The 21,731-nt window shown below is 43.4% G+C and overlaps 5 protein-coding genes across 5 annotated transcripts; 3 read left to right on the top strand and 2 right to left on the bottom strand.

Annotated features, from left to right (window-relative positions):
* Nucleotides 1–2,515: 2,515 nt before the first annotated feature.
* On the top strand, nucleotides 2,516–3,016 carry GL218_09569 (putative acetyltransferase protein; the record flags this gene model as incomplete). The annotated part of the gene is made up of 1 exon (XM_033586403.1): nucleotides 2,516–3,016. One exon carries the CDS (start codon nucleotides 2,516–2,518, stop codon nucleotides 3,014–3,016), a length of 501 nt encoding a protein of 166 aa, XP_033435063.1.
* A 2,879-nt stretch (nucleotides 3,017–5,895) lies between these two features.
* Nucleotides 5,896–8,324, bottom strand: GL218_09568 (Meiotic activator RIM4; the record flags this gene model as incomplete). The annotated part of the gene is made up of 10 exons (XM_033586402.1): nucleotides 5,896–6,528; nucleotides 6,596–6,672; nucleotides 6,728–6,965; nucleotides 7,025–7,212; nucleotides 7,270–7,360; nucleotides 7,417–7,546; nucleotides 7,607–7,861; nucleotides 7,919–7,993; nucleotides 8,057–8,135; nucleotides 8,219–8,324. The coding sequence occupies 10 exons, from the start codon at nucleotides 8,322–8,324 to the stop codon at nucleotides 5,896–5,898; spliced, it is 1,872 nt and encodes a 623-aa protein (XP_033435059.1).
* Nucleotides 8,325–13,369: 5,045 nt separating this feature from the next.
* Nucleotides 13,370–15,879, top strand: GL218_09567 (Alcohol dehydrogenase [acceptor]; the record flags this gene model as incomplete). Its single annotated transcript, XM_033586401.1, has 10 exons — nucleotides 13,370–13,583; nucleotides 13,642–13,674; nucleotides 13,737–13,999; nucleotides 14,049–14,175; nucleotides 14,228–14,680; nucleotides 14,738–14,836; nucleotides 14,895–15,044; nucleotides 15,124–15,184; nucleotides 15,394–15,802; nucleotides 15,850–15,879. 10 exons carry the CDS (start codon nucleotides 13,370–13,372, stop codon nucleotides 15,877–15,879), a joined length of 1,839 nt encoding a protein of 612 aa, XP_033435062.1.
* Nucleotides 15,880–16,175: 296 nt separating this feature from the next.
* GL218_09566 (Kinetochore protein Sos7) lies at nucleotides 16,176–17,036 on the bottom strand (the record flags this gene model as incomplete). The annotated part of the gene is made up of 1 exon (XM_033586400.1): nucleotides 16,176–17,036. The coding sequence occupies one exon, from the start codon at nucleotides 17,034–17,036 to the stop codon at nucleotides 16,176–16,178; it is 861 nt and encodes a 286-aa protein (XP_033435061.1).
* A 572-nt stretch (nucleotides 17,037–17,608) lies between these two features.
* On the top strand, nucleotides 17,609–18,771 carry GL218_09565 (putative pre-mrna-splicing factor 38b protein; the record flags this gene model as incomplete). The annotated part of the gene is made up of 2 exons (XM_033586399.1): nucleotides 17,609–17,736; nucleotides 17,847–18,771. 2 exons carry the CDS (start codon nucleotides 17,609–17,611, stop codon nucleotides 18,769–18,771), a joined length of 1,053 nt encoding a protein of 350 aa, XP_033435060.1.
* Nucleotides 18,772–21,731: the final 2,960 nt, after the last annotated feature.

Raw genomic sequence — 21,731 nt, 5'->3', positions numbered from 1 at the left:
TTCTCCTTCCTATCAAAGCTAAAACACCCTATTAGATTTGGTTCCGTAGGTGACATACGGATTACTTCCCTATTTATTTAAGTTGACAGGGGACTGCAGGGTACTTGTTGCTCAGAGTTTAGGCAGTGTTACGTAGTAATATGACCTCACAGGCCACATTGCCCAATGTTTCTACCTTTTCTACCTTTCTACTATTACTACGTACTATAATCCTACCTACCACATACAACAAAATACGCCTATATTTATTTATTACATATGTACCTAGGACGTATCCCCCCCAAAAAACATCGAACGCATTGTGCGACTTTCAATACCTAATTTCTAAACGGCCTTTGTCCCCCCCGTGTGTCTCGTGCTTAACCGCCATCACATTACCATTACCTTACCATCAACACTTTCCTATGGCCCAACTCGAATCGACTACGTACAACTCGATAATACATAGGAAATCAAATTGGGGGTTGGGCACAGGTAGTTAGTTAATATATAAACATATATCTTAGACCATCTTAGGTACTTTAAGCCATCTGCGGGAAGGCCCCTTGAATGGCCAACCCAAGGCTTAGGACTCCCTCCTCCAGCACACATGCTACCGATGCTACCGATATACCTCCCGTCCCCGTCGTAGCTGTTTCCCTTCTGCAGCCCCGCGTCGCCGTCGCCCTCGGTATACCTAAGCGTTGGCATCATACTCTCTCCGCTTGTCGTCTACTCTCTATCATTCCTCCTATACTCTGGGGCCTTCGATACGCCTTGCGTTTTCTGCTTGCCGATCTGTTACGCTTGTCCGAGCAAGACCATGGTCATAATGTTAGTCTTTCCTCCTTGAGGTTGACCGAAACGGCATTGGCTGTCATATGGGTATGTTGCTTCTGCTAGCTACGAACTTGTTTTATGTTCCTGTTACGTCCGTTTCTGTTCGTACTGACTCGGTCAACAGTGCTACGCCTCTGCATATCTCGCCTTCTTTTTTACCGACTGCCTTATGTCACGCTGGCTCATCAACTACACGCCCCAAGCGACAGTTGTGCGCCTCTTCACTATTAGTTGCGCCTTTGCTTACCTGACCTCGTGGATCGTATACCTAGCTGGTGGTTCTCAAGATCCTGGTCTGCTGCTGCCAGCCTGGATCGGGATAGCCACCATCTTAACCCTCTGCTACCACTTCACTCAGCGCAAGATTAAGATACGGAAGGAAACCTTTGCTAGTATCAGCGTCTTTTCTATAGCAAGCTTCATCAGCATGGTTGCCTTACTATTACATTCCCATACGACCAGAGCTGGATATCAGAACGTCCCGATAGTTGCCATAACCAAGCGAGCTTGTCAAATCGGAGCATACATCATTTTCCGCATTGTAGGTCTCACTGGGGATTTGGACGGTTTATGATATAAGAGATCGACTTCGTAGTGTTTCGTACACGTTGTTGCAGCTTAATGCCGGCGAGAGATGGTAACTGAGCTACACTTCTATTAGCTTATCAGGATGCATAAATGTGTCCAGCCTAGTCACCGACTTTAGATATGGGATGCTTCGAGAAGTTTGATGTTTTTACTTCAAAAGAAGCGATTTTGAGTACGGTAAAGTGTACTCTAGGATAAATGACGAATATATTTCAACCTTGGGCAGATTAACTGTAGTTCTTCTCCTGGCTGTCTGCAGCTGCATTCGGGTGATACTTAATCTTGCGTATATATTGCCCTTGGCTATGCTGGTCTTGTTTGTTTCCAAGCGCAAACCAGATCTATGCATTAAGATCATCCTCTTCAATAATATAGTTTAATGAAGTTATCTGCACTATTTAAAATCACCAGCATAAGGTCTTGGGAGAATGAGATGTTTCGATTCTGAAAAGTTCTAGGAATGCCCACTGAATTTAGTCTACTTTGATGCTTCTCGAGAGGTTACTAAACTACTACTCTACATTACTTAGTACAACCATTGGACATATTGTAAGGCTGATTAGTGTGTTATTTATAGTTTACCCCTTTTTCTTTTGGGGATTAAGGAAGGGATTTGATAATGACTAAGAGTGAAGTGGGTTAGGATAAAAACCAAATAACATTGGAAATTGTTCTGCTAATACTAGTTGCGCATATGCAGTCGAGTATAATCAGTTTAACTCCGTCTTTGTTAATACCAAGTACAATCCCAACGAGCCGTTGTATGAGCGTATATGAGATATGAAAATAAAAATATAAACACTAACATCTTCGGTAGGATGAGTCATGTAAAAGGGAGAAAGATATAGAATAAAAGGGTAGTATTATCTATAAAATTGCTAGTTATCTCGTTCTGGTGTGCTACATCTATATATATTTTACGGTCTCTATTAAGTACTCTATCAAGCTTCCAAACCGAGAGAGGGCCGAAACCGGTGACTTGTGCAACAGCTGGCTCAGTATAATCTTGGCAGATATCAACGTCGGACACTGTCTAGGAGGGGCTGCTCTGGAGATATAAACTTGAATAACACCTATCATCCTCGTCTGTCCTACGATCTATTAGAATATGGCAACAATCCGACCCCGAACCGATCACGATATTCCAGCATGTCTTCAAGTGCTTAATGTCGTCTATAAAGATAGCGGGTATCCCGTACAGGGAGTTGGTGATTCGGCACAGTTCTTCAACAAATATGAGACTACTTGGGTTGCCGAGATTGACGGGACTGTCGTGGGACATATCGCCCTCGCAGAAGGTGCCGCAGGGAACGTTGCAGTGGACTTGTGGCAGAATCAACATCCTGAAGATATCCACGTTGCAGTTATCGGAAGACTTTTCGTTCACCCTGATTATCGTAAGGGCGGCACAGCCAGCAAGCTCATTAGCACCGCTGTAGAGGAAGCACGGGGGAGGGGACAGCGGCTGCTTATGTTTGCTTTGATCAAAGATCAGAATGCTATTCGCTTGTATCGGAAGCTGGGCTGGCAGTATTTCGGCAACACTGTGTATAGATGGGAGGAGGGTAATGAGATGGACGCGGAGTGCTTTGCAAGCCCAATGGCGTGAAGCTCCAGGGTTGGTTGCTATGCTCGGGAATAGTATCGTAGTATGTTAGTTATAGGGAATAGGGGGATGTTCTTCGGGATGAACATATCAAACTGTCACATCATTTTCTAACCATGGGCGTTTATTATTATCGTATATTATTATCGTACTTGTCTACCGATGGTCCTCCATAGGAAGCAAGATGTTTCCTAGATGTACATTGTAAGCTGGCCAGCTCGTCCAAATACAACTTGGTACTATCTCTCACCCCATGTCCCAATCTAAGGTAAATATTAATCTAAGGTATATAGGTATGTATTCAAATTAGATCATCTTGCTGTTGCTACTCTTTCCTCTTGTACTTAGATACCTATACCTCATATATGTACCAGGCTCTAATGGCAGGTAAAGACATGTAGATACCTACATAGGTAGGTATACATATTCAAACAATATTGTGCACGGACTAATTTGGGCGGTGTGATAAATACACTTTATGATTACAACCGCTTGTTACTTCGCTCTTGCTTATTTGACTCTTGATTGTTCGGCTCCTGCTTACTCAACTTTAATTATTCGGTTCTTGTTATTCAATTATTGATAACAGAGAAGCTCCGACCAGAAGCTCCGACCACCAAAAGCTTCGACCATCACAGGGACGTGACTTACTCTTTACTCTTTGTGTTATCGTAGTCCCTTCTTGCTTCTTGACTAGCAACCCTAAGGTTCCTACAACTGCAGGAGCGCCCTCAATTCTTTTTATTTATTTAAGCAGCCCGGTTCCTTCAAAGTTGCCTCTCAATATACCTACTCTTCATCCTAACTTCTAACAATCCACAACCCTTTCAATCTCCAAATAAACATAAATAAACCTATCCTCTTCTACATTAGCCTATCCTCTTCTAAATCAACCTATCCTCTTCTTACCCACCTTAAGGGAAAGCACCCAATACCTAGTGGAAACCCTTCAGCCGCTTGCGACACCTTCACCATGCTGTCGCTGTCGCTGTCGCTGTCGCGTCGCATCTATGATAAACTCCTATACACCTTGAAGTTTACCTATAATAGTAAGTTTAATACAATCTATTCCTTTAAGCCATCACTAATTTTCACTAGCTCCCTAACTCATCACTCTTATTCTACCACACGAAACTCCTTCCATAATAATTGTCTACCCTCATCAATACTTATTACTCTATTAATGTCATATACCTTAGTAGGTCTCTTTCCCGGCTTCTTTAATTTCTATCCTATTTTTTTATTTTTTTTTGACTAGTTCCTATTGCTGCTTGGTCTGTATGTCCCTTCTAACATCAGACACTTCTTACCCACCTATTTCCATTACTTAGTCCTTTCCAATATTGCTCACCAACAACACGATTACTATTATTTTATTTTATTTTTGCTATGCTTACTAATGTCCTCATTCTAGACAGCATGCCCATAAAGCGATACTAGGTTTTCAGCAACAATATCAATCTCAGTGGCTTCTCTAATATATTCGCCTCTAAAGGCATCCACATGGGTAAGTAGAGGGGTCACTTTATAGAATGCCTATAAAGTATTTATTGCTAACATTTAGGTCCTAGGGTTCTCCAAAATGGGGAAATTTCCAACGGCAGTGCCAAGTATGGTGGCGTCAATTGGCATATACACTCTGATTATGATCACACACCCCTTCTGGTTCCAATGGAGGTTCCAAGTAAGTTCTTTTATAATATAGTAGCACATGATAGCCCTGTTCTTATCTTCATACTTTGACGTTCGTGCCTTCTACCACTATTTCGTGTGTCTACAGTCGTTATTCATCAATTGGGATAGTGATAGCATACATATTTCCTAGAATTATCACTGACTTTTACTCTTCTTTCAACATCTAGGCACTGAACTACACGCCATATATTATGCTATTGGAATCGGTTATTTCTAACCGACGAAAAATCCCTCCATGCCATGCCAAGGTATTTCAACCAACTTAGCATTGCAGTATCTATAAGAGATACAATACCCCCCTTGGAGGCTATCGATATTATTAAATGGCAACACAACGCGACTGTCTAGATAGCCCCTAGGACTTCAATTTCACGGAACTAAAGTGACCTTTGAAGAAGACATAGAAGGCCTATATACACCTCATTCCATGGCCGTGGATGCCGACGCCAACGCTAACCGCGGCATGGGAGCGGGGAGTCGGAGCCGATAAGAAGCATGCATCAGGCTAGAAGGTTTGAAGGAAAGGTGGCCGGCCATAATCAGGTCAGCGAACATTCATCCGCCATCATGGCAAGACAGAGCTTCACAATTCAACTAATACGCCTATTATTACCACATTATCACCTTTAATCGCCAAATTAATCACTAACCAACTCAACATATAAAATTAATTCCTGCCAAAAAAGGTGCATTACTATGAAAAGAGAAGTAAGGAAAAAGCTATCGAAAGTACAAGCAACACAACTAGCATATTAGCCACTGATTCTGATTCGATCATGATGATGATGGCCGCGTGAAAATGGAAAATGAACTAAAGTACATAAGGCAAAAGGACAAAAGGACAAGTATGGCCAACTGGCCCATGCTAGATAGACTTAATCTATCCTAGTCCATGTCATGAAACGAATCAGAGAAAAAAGATGTTGAAAAGGGGGAAAGAAGAAGAGACCGGAGACAAGGTTGTGGGATATTCTCAGTTGATGGCTGGTGAAGCGCCACCTGAGTCCCTATTAACAACTCAATTGTCTAATGTCCTAATGTCGATGAGTATCAAAGCAAAAAGACTGCAATAACTTCAGTTTATGTCCTGAGTTACCACAAAAGCAAGAATGCAAAGCTTTCAGATCTTCGAAGTTTCTTTGTGCACAGTGCCCGGAATACATGGTTGAGTTGGCAACGTGACATGTTCAAGAGTTCTCGGATCGTGTTCGGGTGACACCAAGTCGTTGCACAGTTCCAGAGCTGTGCTTGGTGGGAGTGGCCGCATCCTCGCCACCATCGTCATTGTGATCAGCACCAGGGGCACCCTGGACAATTCCCATAGGAGAGGGAGAGTATCCACCGCCATAATACATGGCTGCGAAGTTGGGGTCCTGGAGATAGGGGGTCATCCAAGAATAAGGTGTATTATAGTACGGAGCCAAAGGGCTTAGCATTCCCGGAGTGGCTTGCGGTGTCGCGGGAAAGGTCTCGGTGCTAGCCGGAGGGTTCACCCGGTACGAAGGTCCGCCATAAGATGACGGGGTTGAATAGTTCTGGTCAGCGACGGGCGCCATGCCATAGGCGTTGCCTTGAGTTACCTGAGAAGAAGGCGTAGAAGAGAGTACGGAGGTATCTACCACAGCAATGTGCGACGGAGTCGCGGGTTCGGAGGGCAGATTAGCCATGGACTGCTTCTGGCCCTCAATGTGCTCGCTACGAACAGGGGTGTTGACAGCACTAGAGAGCATGGTTCTAGACTGCATGTGACGAATGCCCTGGGGCTCTCGGCTGGCTTTACGCTCTACGCGAAGCACACATCCACGCATCACCCTTCCATTCTACAGCATGAAAGTCAGTCAACTAGAACTAAGAAGTGTATAGGATTCATGATCTAATAGAACTTACCAAGTGCTTTACGGCAAGATCCGCCATGTCGGGGCGGGCAAACTCAACGAAACCAAAAGCGATAGGAGCTTGTCGGCCTGAGAGCGAGTTCGGTTAGCATTAGTCTCTCCTTCGAAATAAAGGGCTACGAACCAGTTCGGCCATCCTTCTGGACGACTTGTACCTTCTCAACGTCGCCCACCTCACCAGCCAATCTGGTAAGAAGCTCTTCGACATCAAAGTCATCTACCGGAAGGCCGCCAACATAGATGGAACGGCGGTCGATCTCATATCGCTGGAGCCAAGCTTCATCAGGATCGATCTTGGGAACCTGCATTGATTTCTTGAGATCATAGGCGATGACACGGTACAGAGGATGATGACGGTATGCCTGGAGCTCTGTTAGCGGACCGTGGACAGACAGTATAGCTAAATCAAGACGTCACATACAGAAATGACATCTCTGCTGGGATCAAAGTTGGTGAACTCAACCAACACGCCACCCTTGATTCGCATAGCTTCCTGTATCTGAGGGTGGAGTGCCTCGCACTTGCTGAAGGGGCCAAAACCGCCTAGATGAATGCGGGCCTCATCAAGGGTGACATCATCACCAAGGGCATTGTAGATGACAAAGCTACCTGTGTACCAGTTAGCATTGACATACTTCTATTGCTGATAAAGAGATTTTTACTTACGGTTCGCCTTCACCATCTCGGTGCGGCAAGGGCGGCCTTCGATCAGGATTCCACGGCCCTGGGTCACCGCATTGTGGGCATCCTCGTCTTTCTGGTCTCTTAGTTAGCTAATTCCGGAGTTCTGGATCAATTTCCAACAACACTTACAGTGTATTGACAGAATGCAAACGGCATGTTTCGTTGATCACGGCGGATCTTCACGAAAACGATACCGAACTTGCTGAAAGCTCGAGTCAATTCCACCTCAAGACGTGCGTCTCGGATGTATTCAGGAAGGCTGGTTATAAAGTCAGATCTTAATTACCCACAGTCAGGGATAGTATCTATGGGCACATACTTGGCAACGAACACACATGCCGTCGCAGGGTAAAAGGCCTGGGCATCAACGCCAGCGACCTGGGCCCTATTTCCCACATCAGAAGCGCGAGTGCGCAACATGGGGACCGGCTGCATGGTGGGAATGACACCCTGCATAGTTGAGCCGAGCATGTTTAGAGGGGCCGTAGCCGAGACCTGAGTGTTAGGGCGAACGGGAGATTCGAATACGTCTCCATCATCAGAAACCTTGCCAATCTGGAAGCGAGCATCATTCCTTTGAGAGAATCAGTCAGCTAGTTGAATTCAACATGCGTGGACTAGAAAAACTTACTGCTCATCAAGGTTTGAACGCTTCTGCGTGAAAAGGGGCGAGTCGTGACCGTTGCGGACAGGGCTCTGCTGGTGGCTATTAAGGTGGAGTTAGTAGTTATGGACCGGTATGCTATTCCATTTAAAAGGGATAACTCACATGGACGACTTGGGAGAGTCGTCAAGAGTAAGGCTACCAAAGCCTACATCAAGGCGCACACCTCCACCTCCGACTGCACCTATAGTAAAGCGTCAACGTAACCACCTTTACTACAAGAGTGCGGGGTTTCTCAGTAAGTCACAAAAGAAAACTGTCACTTACCTTGGTCAGATTTGGAAGTAGGCGACTCCGGGACGACGCGAGGTGCCTTAGTGCCAAGAATGGCAGACTGCTTCTTATGAAGAGTTGACATCCTGAGAGGGTTCATCGGATGTCGCTGTTGCAGGTTGCGATATGTTCCTGTTTCAACCTATAATAATGAGCATCAGTTGATACAAACCCAAGCTAGTTATAATAACTAGGCTAAGCAAATCGAAGTAACATGTGCTGCGTCTTGATGGTGTATAATGATAAGACCACAAGAAACAAAAAGGAAGACGAGATAGTCACGTTACCATTTCATGACAAGAGACAAAAATGAAGGAGAACTAGTAAAAGCGCTGGTGCCTCAAACAGCAGAGGATATGCGTCTGTAGAACACGACGAAGACTTCTATGTCTGCGCGTGGAAAGGGGGCAAATATTTGATGGCTCAGGAGAGGACAACACAGTTTCGATGATTACAACGATGGATTGAGGTGAAAAGACTGCGACTGCGCGACGAATATCTCATTGGGAGATGCGATAAGGAATGGGGAATGAGTGATGATGGGCGATGGAAGGGATGAACTTACTACCAGCGAGGCTTCTCGAAATACAGTCGACAAAATTGGTGCAAGATGAAGAATTGCTTTGTGTGTCTGCCCGGGTCAGCATATATTGTGAGAAGGGAAAAGGATTGCTGCGATGAGGAAGACTTGGACACAAGATAAATGGACTTACCGAGATAGGAGTGCAAGTGTTTGCAGTTTCTGATCGGGGATGTGATGGTATGGCGGACGAAGGACAATGTTCAAAAGTTGTTGCTGCAGACGAAGCGCGTTAGTTGGTAAAGGTGGGGCTGGATGGGAAAGGACGGCAAGGTATGAGACGTGCAAGTTGCAAGTTAACAGTGAATGGATCTAAGGAGAAATACTTACTACCAGATTAGAGCTTTGACCAATACTCAAGTCGCGTTGCAGCAACAAGACTTAAGAACTCGCGTGCTTAGACTGAAGTATCAGCAGCGCGCGTCTCACGTCGATGCCAGAGAGTATCAATATCTCTAACTTGTCAAGATATCGTTCCAACTGTGCAACTAGGTGTTAGATGTCAAAGCTGAACTGCGATATTCAAGTTGCCTCCCTAGAATTATTTTCTTCGCATCAAGACCGCACCACTTAATGGGGAGTATGACTAGGGGGTATCTTAGGTAGGCGAGGAATAATCTGAGCACTCACCAAATACCTCCAAATGCCAATGGAGAGAGTTGAATCAAGAGTTGTAAACGAAAGTTGTGGCAAGAGATGATAGATGTGGATGAGATGTGGATGAATGTTGTAGACGAAGTTGTAAAGAAAGCTGTGTGGATGACTAAATAGAGAGTGACACGGAATTAGAACAGGTTAAGTAAGAGTAAGGAAGAAGGAATGTTTTGTAGGACTGGGAAAGGGTTTGGGGGGGACTGGTGATTTTAAATGGTTTGCGCCGGCAACGTTGTATATCTACCGCAATTACATTTAATCAAGAAGGAAGCTAATACTTGGTACTTGCGTAGAGGTGCTCCTCCAGAACAAGTGAATTTAAATATCAGCTGAGGCATGTACAGGAATTGTGGCCCCGAGTTTCCTATTGACGGAAGGAGCAGAAGCACTATTGTGTATCACCTCAAGGGGAAAAAGGGGGGCCCGCAACTTCCTACCCCGGAGTTGTACTTGATAAGCCCACCTTGTATGTACATATCATACTCATACATGCAAGTACCATACCTACCTACCTACCTAAGGTAAGTATGTTTGCCCCCTCGTAGAGTAAATATCTTGTGTGAGTAATCAGTTGTTGAAATTCAGTTGAGATGTTCTCGAGGCAGGCCCAAGTTTGGTTAGTCCGAATATACTATACCATATATATGCGCCTGCCATCTTAAAACTACAAGCTAAACATTTTACAGCCTATCAAAGCTGGTCCATTAATATAAACGGCCATTACAGCTGCCTAGTATTTATATTATTTATATTATTCCATAATTCACTGCTTTATGTTTCAGTACAATCATTATATCATTATGTGAATGTCCTAATGGAGCAATGGGCCAATGGGATACTGATTCAACTCAAAGGGAGCACCTTCCTCAAATTGAGGAGTGTACCTGATCAGTACCTAGGTATGTATCTTAACTTGATTTATTTTCCTTCTTCTTGTAATTGGACCATCTAGATCAAATCAGAATCAGGAGCCTATTATTTCCTATGTACCTGTTAGTGTTATTCCAAGTGAATTCATGGATATCCCTTTGTGTATGATCAACCAAGATCAATTGATAAGCTCTTGTTAATATCCAAAATCAGTTTACTGCCAATCATAGAAATTTGTATGGACCCGATTTATCAACCAATCTAGGCCAAGCTATTCAAAATATTCACTTAACAAATTGTGATTGCCATTTTCTTACATGCCATGACTCATGGTACAAACTTGAATAGAAATTACAAACTAATCAGTATTAATATCCTGTTCATGATTTTAACCCTGAAAGTGAATGGTAATCGAACATTCCATAGCTTCGTTAATAACTATTTTTGATCAATTTTGAATTATGTAGGTTATTCAATCTTAACCTTCAATGAATGGAATATACCGTGTCATCTAGATTGGTACCATGCTCTCCTATATGGATTATTAAATGATACTATAACGTAGAAGAGGTGGCGGGAATCGACAAGAATGATGATCCTTGGTGTATCTAATCATAAAATTCAGGAAATAAGTATGCTCATGTGAAAATACCCTACGGAGACGTTATATTGTGATATTGGAGTATTTAACCTATATAAATTAGGAAACAAAGTTTAGGAGCGCATATATAATCTATATTTTCGAATAGGATGGTATTGGTATCTATAGTATTGATTGTACAAATATGTTAGAGCTGTGACCTTTTGCCGTCTAGATGCTTCGGAGGCAACTGGTTTGATTGGTCCCTACCAAAAAGCTTGTGTTAGGGTAGATTATAGCTCTAATTAGGTGCCGATAGCAAATACTAAGATGATGAAATTTGCCTGGAAAATTCTGTTACATATGGCTTTGTTGACCAAAAGCAGACATTTGCCCACGACACTGTTGTTTAGCGTTGTGAATAGAACAGTAATAGACATGTTATTATTATTGTAGGGCAATAAAGAAGGGGAATCGTATATTCTGATTTGATAAATAGGTACACAAGGAGTTAATTTTCGTCTCAAAAATAGATTTTAGTATTGCAGAAATTATATTGTAGACCAGAGAAACAGGCAGGTTGATGCTATTTTGAATATTATTCCTGATCCGTCCTGAAACTCCAGGCATAAATAACGAGATATGATAGGTTTTGATAAAATAGTAAAATTGAGTATTGGGCATGAATAGTCACGTCATGTCTACTTATATAGGATGCTATTCCTCGGCTACAAAAATTCCTTACATTATCTTAAATGTTTCGTAAACTATCTGGGATCTTGCTGACAAAGGTTTTGAGGAAAAATTGTTAAATTTCTTAAAAAAAGTAAATTGAACAACTTAAAATAGATATCTAGCACAGACTTTCTATACTCGTGAAAATCCCATTTTGGGATTGTTTTGGTCAGGTTATGTACTAGTCAGGGGAAGATAAACGTAGCAGGTGGCTGGATGCACATGACAGACCGAAATAAATTCGCATTACTGCTGGTTAAATCCAAATGCGTATCTTGTCTACTAGATAGGTGATATATAGGGCCTTGTAGGAACCAAAATTATAGTCATAATTGATACGTGAATAAATATATATGCTACTTTAAACCTCATAACTCCACTGGATCCCATTAAAGGGGCTCCACCACAGCATACCAGATGAAGACTTTTGGACTAGATGCCAATACCCTGCTAGATGGCCTATTTTACGGAAATATACTTGAAAGACGTGAATAACTCAAGAGGGAAACGATTAGCAATATTGTGAACTTTTACTGGATGGATATGAATATACGATAGTATATAATTAGTAAGGCTAGTAAAGTTCCGTCCTTCCAATAGCGGAGCCCGGCTAGGTGGCAACGTTGTTTAAGATATTAAACATACTATAGAAACTATGCAATATTCGACCCCAAACTAATAGGACAAGTGATTAGCCCCGAAGTTGATCCGGCTGAACGAGAGAGGTACTCGTACTAATGAACCTTGCAAAGGGACCAGCGGAGCTACTAAAGAAGGAGTTTTCGTATTTCGGCAACTCTAAACACGATTCCTTTCCTCGCTAGTAAAGTAAGTTGATTTTCTATTTTATCTATTATGCCTAATGTCTACACTAAGTAGAGATATATCAGGATATTTTCCGAAAGCTTGAGTATCCTGGAATGTGATTTTCAAGTACCAGACATGAGCACGTTTCTTACCCACGTAAAAGGCCGGCAATATAATAATCTAGAGTCTCCTGAGGTTATCCGGCAATATAATACGCACTACTCTAACTCGCGCAAAAGCTTGAAGATATCCATCATAGGAATCGTTTCTATGCTCCCCCGTGGTGTATTATTAGAAAAGAAATATTAGACAGAAAGGCGCTTACGTCGTGTATACTGCAGATGGCGCGTCCCCTTATATTGGCGGCTAATTCCAGTCAGCATAAGTGATCCCGGGAAATTGACACATATTTTTCTATTTAAGCGTAGAAGACCTTAACATGTAATTAAGATCCCCGCAATACATACTCAGCCTTAGGTGGCATATATCTATGCCACGTTTTGCTGCAGGGGACATCTGCCAGTTTCGCGAGATCTGCCGATGAATTGAGGCTTACTAGTTCGACTAAATTCAATATATTAGGTAAAGTCATACTTAATAGGTCGTCTAAGGTTATAGAGAAATTGGAATATATGGAGCCGTGATCTAGGGCTGTAAAGTTTTCCCTTGCTCCATTCACGGATCCGGCCCGAGGAGTCTACCTTTACCTTGCTCGTACTCGATGGAGCTGTCTGTTGATACATTGATGTATATTACCTTCTCATCTTTGGCATGTAACCTCGAGCGAGCGAGCCATCTTGTTTGGGGAGGGGGGCGACCTAGGGTGGTCTGTTAAAATATAGATCACTTAAATGATACCCGCTGCCGCCATCATGGGTCAAGCTCAAGCCTCGTGTCTAGTTAGGAGACCTATGATTCCATGATGTCTTTTGCTTCAGTCTCGAGGTTTGGGTTCTTCGCAACTCTGTTGCTCGCAGTAGCTGAGCCGTTTGCTCAGGCACGCCGCTTATCGGAGCTCCAGTTGAGGTTCTTGAACGGCTCAACACAGGTGAAGCCCTCGTATGATTATGTGATCGTCGGAGCAGGAACAGCCGGCTTGACAGTAGCAGATCGTTTGACAGCAGATGGGAAAAGTGAGTTTCAGTGAGATCTAACATTGGACTACTTTGCGTACTGATATCTTAACGTTAGCTACTGTCTTGGTCGTTGAAAATGGCAAAGTAGGTGGGTTACACTCCGATAAAGAGTCGGATATCGAATAGGCCTACTGACGCTCGAACATTAAGTTGATTCCCCTAGAATCAACCAAGTTTTCTCTGGTACTGCTGCCATGGGCCCGACTTGGTCGTATCAGATCAACTCTGTCCCTCAAGTTAACCTACAGAACCGAAGCACGGCTGTTATAGCTGGAAACCTAGTTGGCGGCAGCTCGGCGATTAATGCAATGATGACTGTTCGAGGGACATCTGAAGATTATGACCGATGGGGTAGTTTCTTCAGTAATAACTCTACTTGGTCTTGGGATGGGCTTCTGCCTTACCTGAAGAAGGTAAGGTTTTCTGTGTCCCTCATGGTGATATTATAACTAATCCATTAAGGGTCTTACTTTTGTGCCCCCTGACCCTGCCGTGACGAAGTCCGTGAACCTCACGTTTGATACATCATTCTGGGGTAACAGTTCCAACGTATACGTAGGATGGCCATTCTTCCAGTGGCCTGGTTTAAGTAAGCGACTTGACCTGCCTGGTTTAATATTGTCTACTAACACAAGATTTAGCTACGCAAATAGAGGCCTTTAGAGACATACCTGGTGTTGAGTTCCCCCCCGACAGTGGTGCAGGCAAGGCAGGTGTTTACTGGTTTCCGACTTTCATGGACCCTAAAAAAGTTCAAAGGTCATATGCTAGGACTGGGCATTACGATGGGATTAACAGAACAAATTATGATGTTGTTACCCAGTCTCATGTGACGAAAGTTCTTCTCGAAGAGGGAACTGCCACGGGAGTTATTTTTCGACAAAAGAATGGCAATGCTACCACTTTCACCACAGTCAAGGCCAACCGTGAGGTTATTCTTTCTGCAGGCGCAATCCACTCTCCCCAACTATTGCAGCGCAGTGGGATCGGGCCTAGGAAGCTTCTGGAGTCAGCCGGCTTGAATATGACTGTTGACTTACCTGGCGTCGGCCAAAACTTCCAGGATCACCCAATGCTCCTCATGAGCATTGTCCGTGAGTAACCACTAATATTATAAGTATTTGAAGATGTTAATTAAAAGCCTTTTTTAGTCCGGAACTTTACGACTCACCCAAGCCCATTGGATATGTTTGGTGGAAACAAGAACTTCACTGACTGGGCACAGGAGCTCTGGAGAGCTAACAAGACGGGTAAGCAAAAAAAGGTACGAGATATGCAGGACCCTGAAACGATATTGACATATTTTAGGACCATATTCGATGGGTATTGGCAATGCTGCAGCGTGGCTAGGCATGCCTGTAATTTCCCCTGAGAGGTTCGAAAGCATAGCATCTAAGCTGGAAAATCAAGATCATGCTGCTCAGCTACCCCCGGATACAGACCCAACAGTTGTTGCTGGTAGGTTATTTGAATACTCCATGTTAAGGGACAGGAAAAAGACAACAAATGAATGGGAGAAACTGACATCGATAAATAGGGTATAGCGCGCAAATGAAGAAGATGGCGGCGTCAATCCGTTCCTCGAACACAGCTTTCTAGTAAGTAGCTACTTTCAGTACAAGTCTACACCACGTATACTATGTCTAGGCACGTTTCTCGCCTTAGAATATTCTCCCCTGTTTTGATGATGCTTCTTAACTTAAAAACCTTTGCACTTGATAATAGTAACTTACCACGCATTGTCTAGTAACCACGTCCTAACCGGAGCCGGGTCCTCAGGCACATTGGTAGATTTGCATCCACTTAGTCGCGGTACAGTGAACATCAACACCGCAGACCCATTCAACACAGAACCCATAGTTGACTACAGGGCCCTTACTAATCCTGTCGATCTCGATATCATGATCGAGATGCTCCGGTTCACTAAGCGATATTTCTTCGAGACAAGACTAAAGGAGCTTTCCCCCAGGCAGGTACAGCCACCCGACTACGTTAACGAGCCCGAAGATCTGGCCGGCTTTTTGGCGCAGAACCTTAGTCCTTCCGAGTTCCATCCTTCGGGAACTTGCGCCATGATGCCAAGAGAACTTGGAGGCGTGGTTGATGAGAGTCTGAAGGTGTACGGTGTGAAGAATCTGAGAGTTGTCGATGCTAGTATTATGCCTACATTGCCTGGAGCCAACACTTGCCAGAGTGTCTATGCCATTGCTGAGAAGGTAAGTGACATCTGGTGTGCACGAAGATATCTACTAACGCTTCGCAGGCGGTCGATCTCATCAAGGCTGATTCGTAACTTGAGTGTCGGATATGGATACAGTCGCGAGTACTATATAAACCAATTCTATTTATATCTTGGCGTATATTACGTGAGGCCCGAATGTGCGTGTGTAGCTTTTCGTAAAGTATGGTAGTATCATAGTTCGTTTCTTTGGAGAAACTTGTATGGACATATGTCCTCTACAAGCCCGTGTTTGCTTCCCCTGATATGCCTCCTCTCATATATCATTATGTGATGTTGATACAATAGAAAACATGATAGAAACCTCAAAACGCCTGGCACCCGTTGAACGATAGAGCTGCAATGGTACTTCAGCTCTCTATTTCCAATACTTGTTTCAAACCTGTTTCTGCAGATATAAACCAGCGTCCCCGCTCCTCTAGGTCATCTTGAACACCACCAAGGGCAGCTTCCTTCCGCCTCCGCGCCTCCTTTGCAGCAGTCTTGCTATTCTGCCTCTTTGTCTCGAGGGGCTGTAGCTCAGCTTGCAATCGATCTAGTTCCTTCTTTTTCCTTGGGACTTGGCTTTGCAGTTGTTCTAATTGCCTGTCCAGTTCGGCTTTTCGCTGCTTTTTTGACTCGACCAGGTCCAAGGTCTTGGATAGAGGCAGATTCAGCTCAGGGTTTGGATTTGATTCTGTTTTCTGCGTCTTCTTTAACTCTGCAACTACATTCTCGAGATCTTCAACCTTGCGCGGAAGTTCTTCCAACTTGACCGTCTCAACCTTGATTCTTTCATATTTTCGACTGAGGTCTCTCGCTTTCTCCTCAAGCTCGGTGACCATGGATGCGACCTCAGTTTTCAAGGCCTTTAACGTAGCCTTTGCCTCTAGATTCTCCTTCTCAAGATCCAAGTTTTCTTGGGGGCTAACAATAAGAGGTGGATCGCCCACGATAGCTCGGATGAACTTCTCCTTGGAGACTTGCTCTACATAACTAAATCGCAGCTTGGCGAATAGCTCTCGGTAGTGTGTTAAATCTGCTTCAAGAGAGGATGGTGTAGTTGCATCAAGGGATGAATTAGATACATCAGATGTTCGCTGATGAGCATCCTGTAGATGTGTGACCGCAGCCGATATAGGTTCACTGAGCTTTAAGATGGTGATGTCCTGCTTAGCACCAAGTGTCTGTAACCTAGCTAAGACATGTTCGGCTGAAGGAGGCGCCATCATTGGTGGTGAATGGATTCGTCGCGTGTCTTCTTAAGTAGACTGGATCGGGTCCTGTATTTGGTAATCCTAGTAAAATTGACTAGTAAATTTGAAGTTTTTGTTACTCAAGTATGTACATAGCAAATTACCTTAGGTATAATCAGACTTCAATGCTTTTGACGTCGTCTTGTGTATTTACTTTCGTCTAAGAAAGGAAAGGTGGGTTGTGGATAGTTGGCGTAGTGAGACCCTGCAATTGATAAGTGATAAGAGATAAAGGATAATAAAGGATAAGCGTATTGGACAAACAGGCAGATACCTACACTACCTTAGGTTAGGTAGGTACATGTATGTAACTGGGACATGGGTTTTAATTCTTTTTCTGGTAACTACTTCGTATATTAGGTATAGTTTGGCGCGTTGGCAAGTTCCTTTAATGGACGGGGGACATAGACCCACTTGTCCAACATGTATATGCTGTCCATTTAACTTTGAACCATTCACCCCGCTGACTAGAATCGTACATCATTGCGCTGATTTAACGATCTTATGAACCCTTAGCGATATTCAACTTATTCCTCTTAGATTCCCTTATGCAACCGAAAATGCCTCCCGAAGACCTACTAACAGACGACCAAGTCGCTGAGCTTCTGGTTAAGGAAGCCCAGGATTGCTCTCTGAGATATTCTGCGATGGGTCTAGATGCATTCAAATCTAATAAGTAAGCGCCTAGTCTACCTAATGCATAAATTCACTGTTGTGTCACCAGAGTCTCTGCTCCTCTGTCTTCTCTATCCCTAGTACCAAGTAGCTAACAGCTATACCCTCCAGGCGTCCTGCAAATCAACCTAAACCTAACACCCGATTCCTCAACAATATCATTCGTGACACCAATAGCCATAATCGAGCCCTTCTTGCCAAAGAAAGCGCCGAGTCTAAGGCAAAACTTCGTGACCTCGAAGACGCGGAAGACAAGAAGCGGAGGGAAGAAGAGCTGAGATTGCGCAAGAGCAGGCCCGGACCTAGCGACACTCGAAAGCGTATGCTAGGTGATATCGCTGCCATTCTCGGAGGATCGTCTAAGAGGCGTAGGACTGAAAAGACCGAGGCATCTACCAGCCATGCTTCAGACCCAGCGGCGCCTCATGCTGAAGGTGATAGGAATGTAAGAAGAGAAAAAAGTCGAAGGGACCTTTCGAGAGAACGCGATAGAAGTTCACACCGAACCCATCGCCGAGATGAGGGGAGACGAGAAGACCGGCGCTCGCACAGGGCACGTTCGCCACGACGCGAAGGCCACCATCACCAATCAAGGACCTCAAAGCGCACCCAGCGTCAATCTTCCCAGGACTCGTCTGACTCGGATCCCTTAGACGATATCATTGGCCCTGCGCCGGCTAAAAACTCTACCGTTCATCGACGAGGACGGGGAGCTAACGCCGCCACGTCTGGGATAGACGGCCGTTTTGCCCTCGATTACGACCCAAGCAAAGACGTGACGCCCGAGCAAGAAGACGCAGATGACTGGGATAATGCGGTAGAAGCGTTTCGTGATCGACAAAAGTGGAAACAGCAAGGAGCGGATAGACTACGGTCTGCAGGTTTTACTGAAGAACAAATCAAGAAGTGGGAAAAGGGTGACACTAAGGACGAAAGCGACGTACAATGGACCAAGGCTGGTGGTTTGAGAGAGTGGGACCGTGGCAAAGTGGTTAGTAAGGACGGCACTGTGACCCTGGCAACAAACACCGAATAGAAGATGGCGTCGATCGACTTGCGCATGGTTCGAAAGCATCACAAAAAGCGTGTTAACTTGGGTTTCATTCGTCCATCCTTTAGCGGCGTACGGGATATCATTACATAGTTGCATAGCACGGCACCGCATAGCATAGCATATCATAGCATAGTACGGCGTAACGAGGCATAGCATGGCGTTGATGGCATATCCCACGTGGTGTCACAGGACTGACTTATTCAGTGGGATGCTTGACTTGGAAATGTGATGAGCTAGGACGACTTTGTTTTAATAAACTATACGCTACTCATCTCCCCAACTCTTAAAAGGTTACTACATGTATTAACTTACAAATTAAATAGGCGACCCCTTACTCGGGTTAAAAAAAAACGCACCTTAGTAGTTTCAGCTCAAAGATAAGTTGAAAGGCTGATTCGTAATAAGAAACGGGGGAACAGACACTTACGCAGGTCGGATCATAGAAGTGCTTACGATTTGAAGTCATAGCTATGTTTATAATATTTATAATGTAGGTAAATAAATGTCCATCTAGCTGTGCAAATAGAATTGCCGAAACAGGTAGTGTTTCTAACTTTAAACGAATCAGATCCCACTACAGTTCGTATAACTACATATAGACATTCTTCTAAAAGCGGCTCTTTTCGGAGCGGTGAGTTTAGTACTGAGAAAAGACCGCAATTAAACGTACGACTATTATTTTTATGTGCGGACTATGTTGCGAACGGACTAATTTACGTGAGTTAAATCCATTACTTCGTAATCGTGACCATTGGGGTTGAATATAAAGCGTAACTATATCAACACATCTCCTTCGATATAAATTCTTACATTATGTTTAACAAAATATCTGGCGTATAAATTTGGGGAACTTGGCTCGCTTTTTTTAATAGTTTGTATTGACCATTCGAAAATTAAATAATAGTCAGCAGTTGGTATATGTAAAATCTCGGAGCATAGTCACTGCACGAAGATGCTTTGAAGTTTATAAAAGATAAGAGCCCGAGACAAAACTCTGTAGGTAAGAAACACTCGGACCAAATACTTATCTCCAAGGATTACGATGATTGGTGCATTGCTTTAGAAGCGCATAATGCAATGAGATATGCGGCTGGTAGACTTCAAGTTGTGTAGGTGGACATAAAGGTTATAATGTAAAGATACCCGTGAGCTTACCAGATTCTCGATCTTGAGATTGTGAAGTGCAATAGCGATATGCTGATCTCGACTAGATTGCTAAAAATGGGTTCGTCCGGTATTGAAAAGGGACCGAGAAGGATATAAAATTGCTATTGCGTGTTTGCTCGTGTGATCGATGAGATCATTTCCCCTTGCGAAACATTCGGTATAGTCCACCCACCTTCTCGGCTGTTTCCAAGAGAAGTGATTTGACTTCTAAGAGTCATTTAGGTTCTATATAAGGGACCGTGTAGGTCGCGTCGGTAATGACCATCAGATCAAGCGCACATGCTCAAACTTGGCCGGGTTGAAACATAAAAAAAGAGGAAAAGGGGATCGCGTTGCTTTTAATGTTCGCGCTAGTCCGTCAAAATTGTGACGCAAGCACGCGCTTACTCCTCCCAACTAACCTAATGTACAGTAACTCTAAAGACACAGTACAGATCGACTAAAGAAACAGCACATCCACTTTGCACGTGATGAAAGCCACTACAAGCCACCACAAGCCACCATGCACGGCCATTTAAAACTATACCCAACCCCATGCATATACCCCACTTGCATTGTAACCAAATGAAATTTCGAGAATTGTGAAAGAGGAGGGGGGAAAAAGAGGAAGAAAAAGAGAAAGGAAAAGAAAAGAAAAGAGAAACAAAAGAAGAAAAAAGAAGAGAGAAAAGAGAAAAAAGGAGAAAAAGGGGAGAGAAAGGGAAGAGAGGGAGGGGAAAGAAAAGGGGAGAGGAAAGAAAGGAAAAAAGGAGGAGAAAAAAGGAAGAAAAGGGGGAGGAGGAGAGGAGGGGAAGGGGAAAAGAAGGGAGGAAGGGGAGGGAGAGGGAGAGGAGAGGAGAGAAGAAAAAAGAAAAAGAAAGAGAAAGAAAGAGAAAGAAAGAAAAGAAAGAGAAAGAAGAGAAAGAAAGAGAAAGAAATAGAAATAAATAGAGAATATGAAGTATAGGCGGGATATGTGTGATTGTTTATGTATTGTGTTGTTTGTTTTATTTATTTGTTTATTTTATTTATTTTATTTATTTATTTATTTTATTATTTTATTTTTTTATTTATTTTATTTATTATTATAACATTACGAAATATAGATGAAATATTTATTAAAAATATATTATATTTAAGGTAAAAAATTAGAAAAATAATAAGCCTAATTGCACGTGATTTGGACCGAATTTGAGAAAGTTATATAAATTAATATATATTAAATATTATAAATATGTCAATATCTACCTTATCTCAGTGACCTCAGACTAGAAATTTGAAATGGTTCGGGGGGAAGTACCTCCCCCAGCCACACCCCTCCCCAACCAATCACACCCCGGCACACCCCCCCAAACCATTTTCCAATCTCTAGTCTGAGGTGATTTTGAACATTTTTCATTCAAACGGCCATAATAATAATTAAATCAATTGAAAACATAGTAAGTAAAGTCTTTATAAAACAAGTACTAATTCAATTATTTAAATAGGTTATTATATATAAAACGTACGCGTTTCGGGTCAAAATTAGCTATAGCACCGGTCGCAACACCGGTCGCAACGCGATAGCCGCAATAAACACTGCAATAAACGTCAAAGCCTATAACATTATAACGCGATGTCGTATAAGCATGCAAAAAAGACGAGAAGGTAGCGAAAGCAAAAGACTAGCCCCGAATGATTAAAATAGAAGGTATTTTAGATGTGGTTGTGGGTGGTTGTGGGTAGTTGTGGGTGGTTGTGGGTGTAGGCGCGTGGGTATAGACGCGTGGGTACAGACGCGTAGGTATAGCGTTTTG

This window comes from Daldinia childiae (genome assembly GCF_008694065.1).
Source record: "Daldinia childiae strain JS-1345 chromosome Unknown Scaffold43, whole genome shotgun sequence".
Taxonomy (NCBI): domain Eukaryota; kingdom Fungi; phylum Ascomycota; class Sordariomycetes; order Xylariales; family Hypoxylaceae; genus Daldinia; species Daldinia childiae.
Note: the sequence above shows the minus strand (reverse complement) of the source record. Positions and strands in the feature narration are given on the sequence as shown.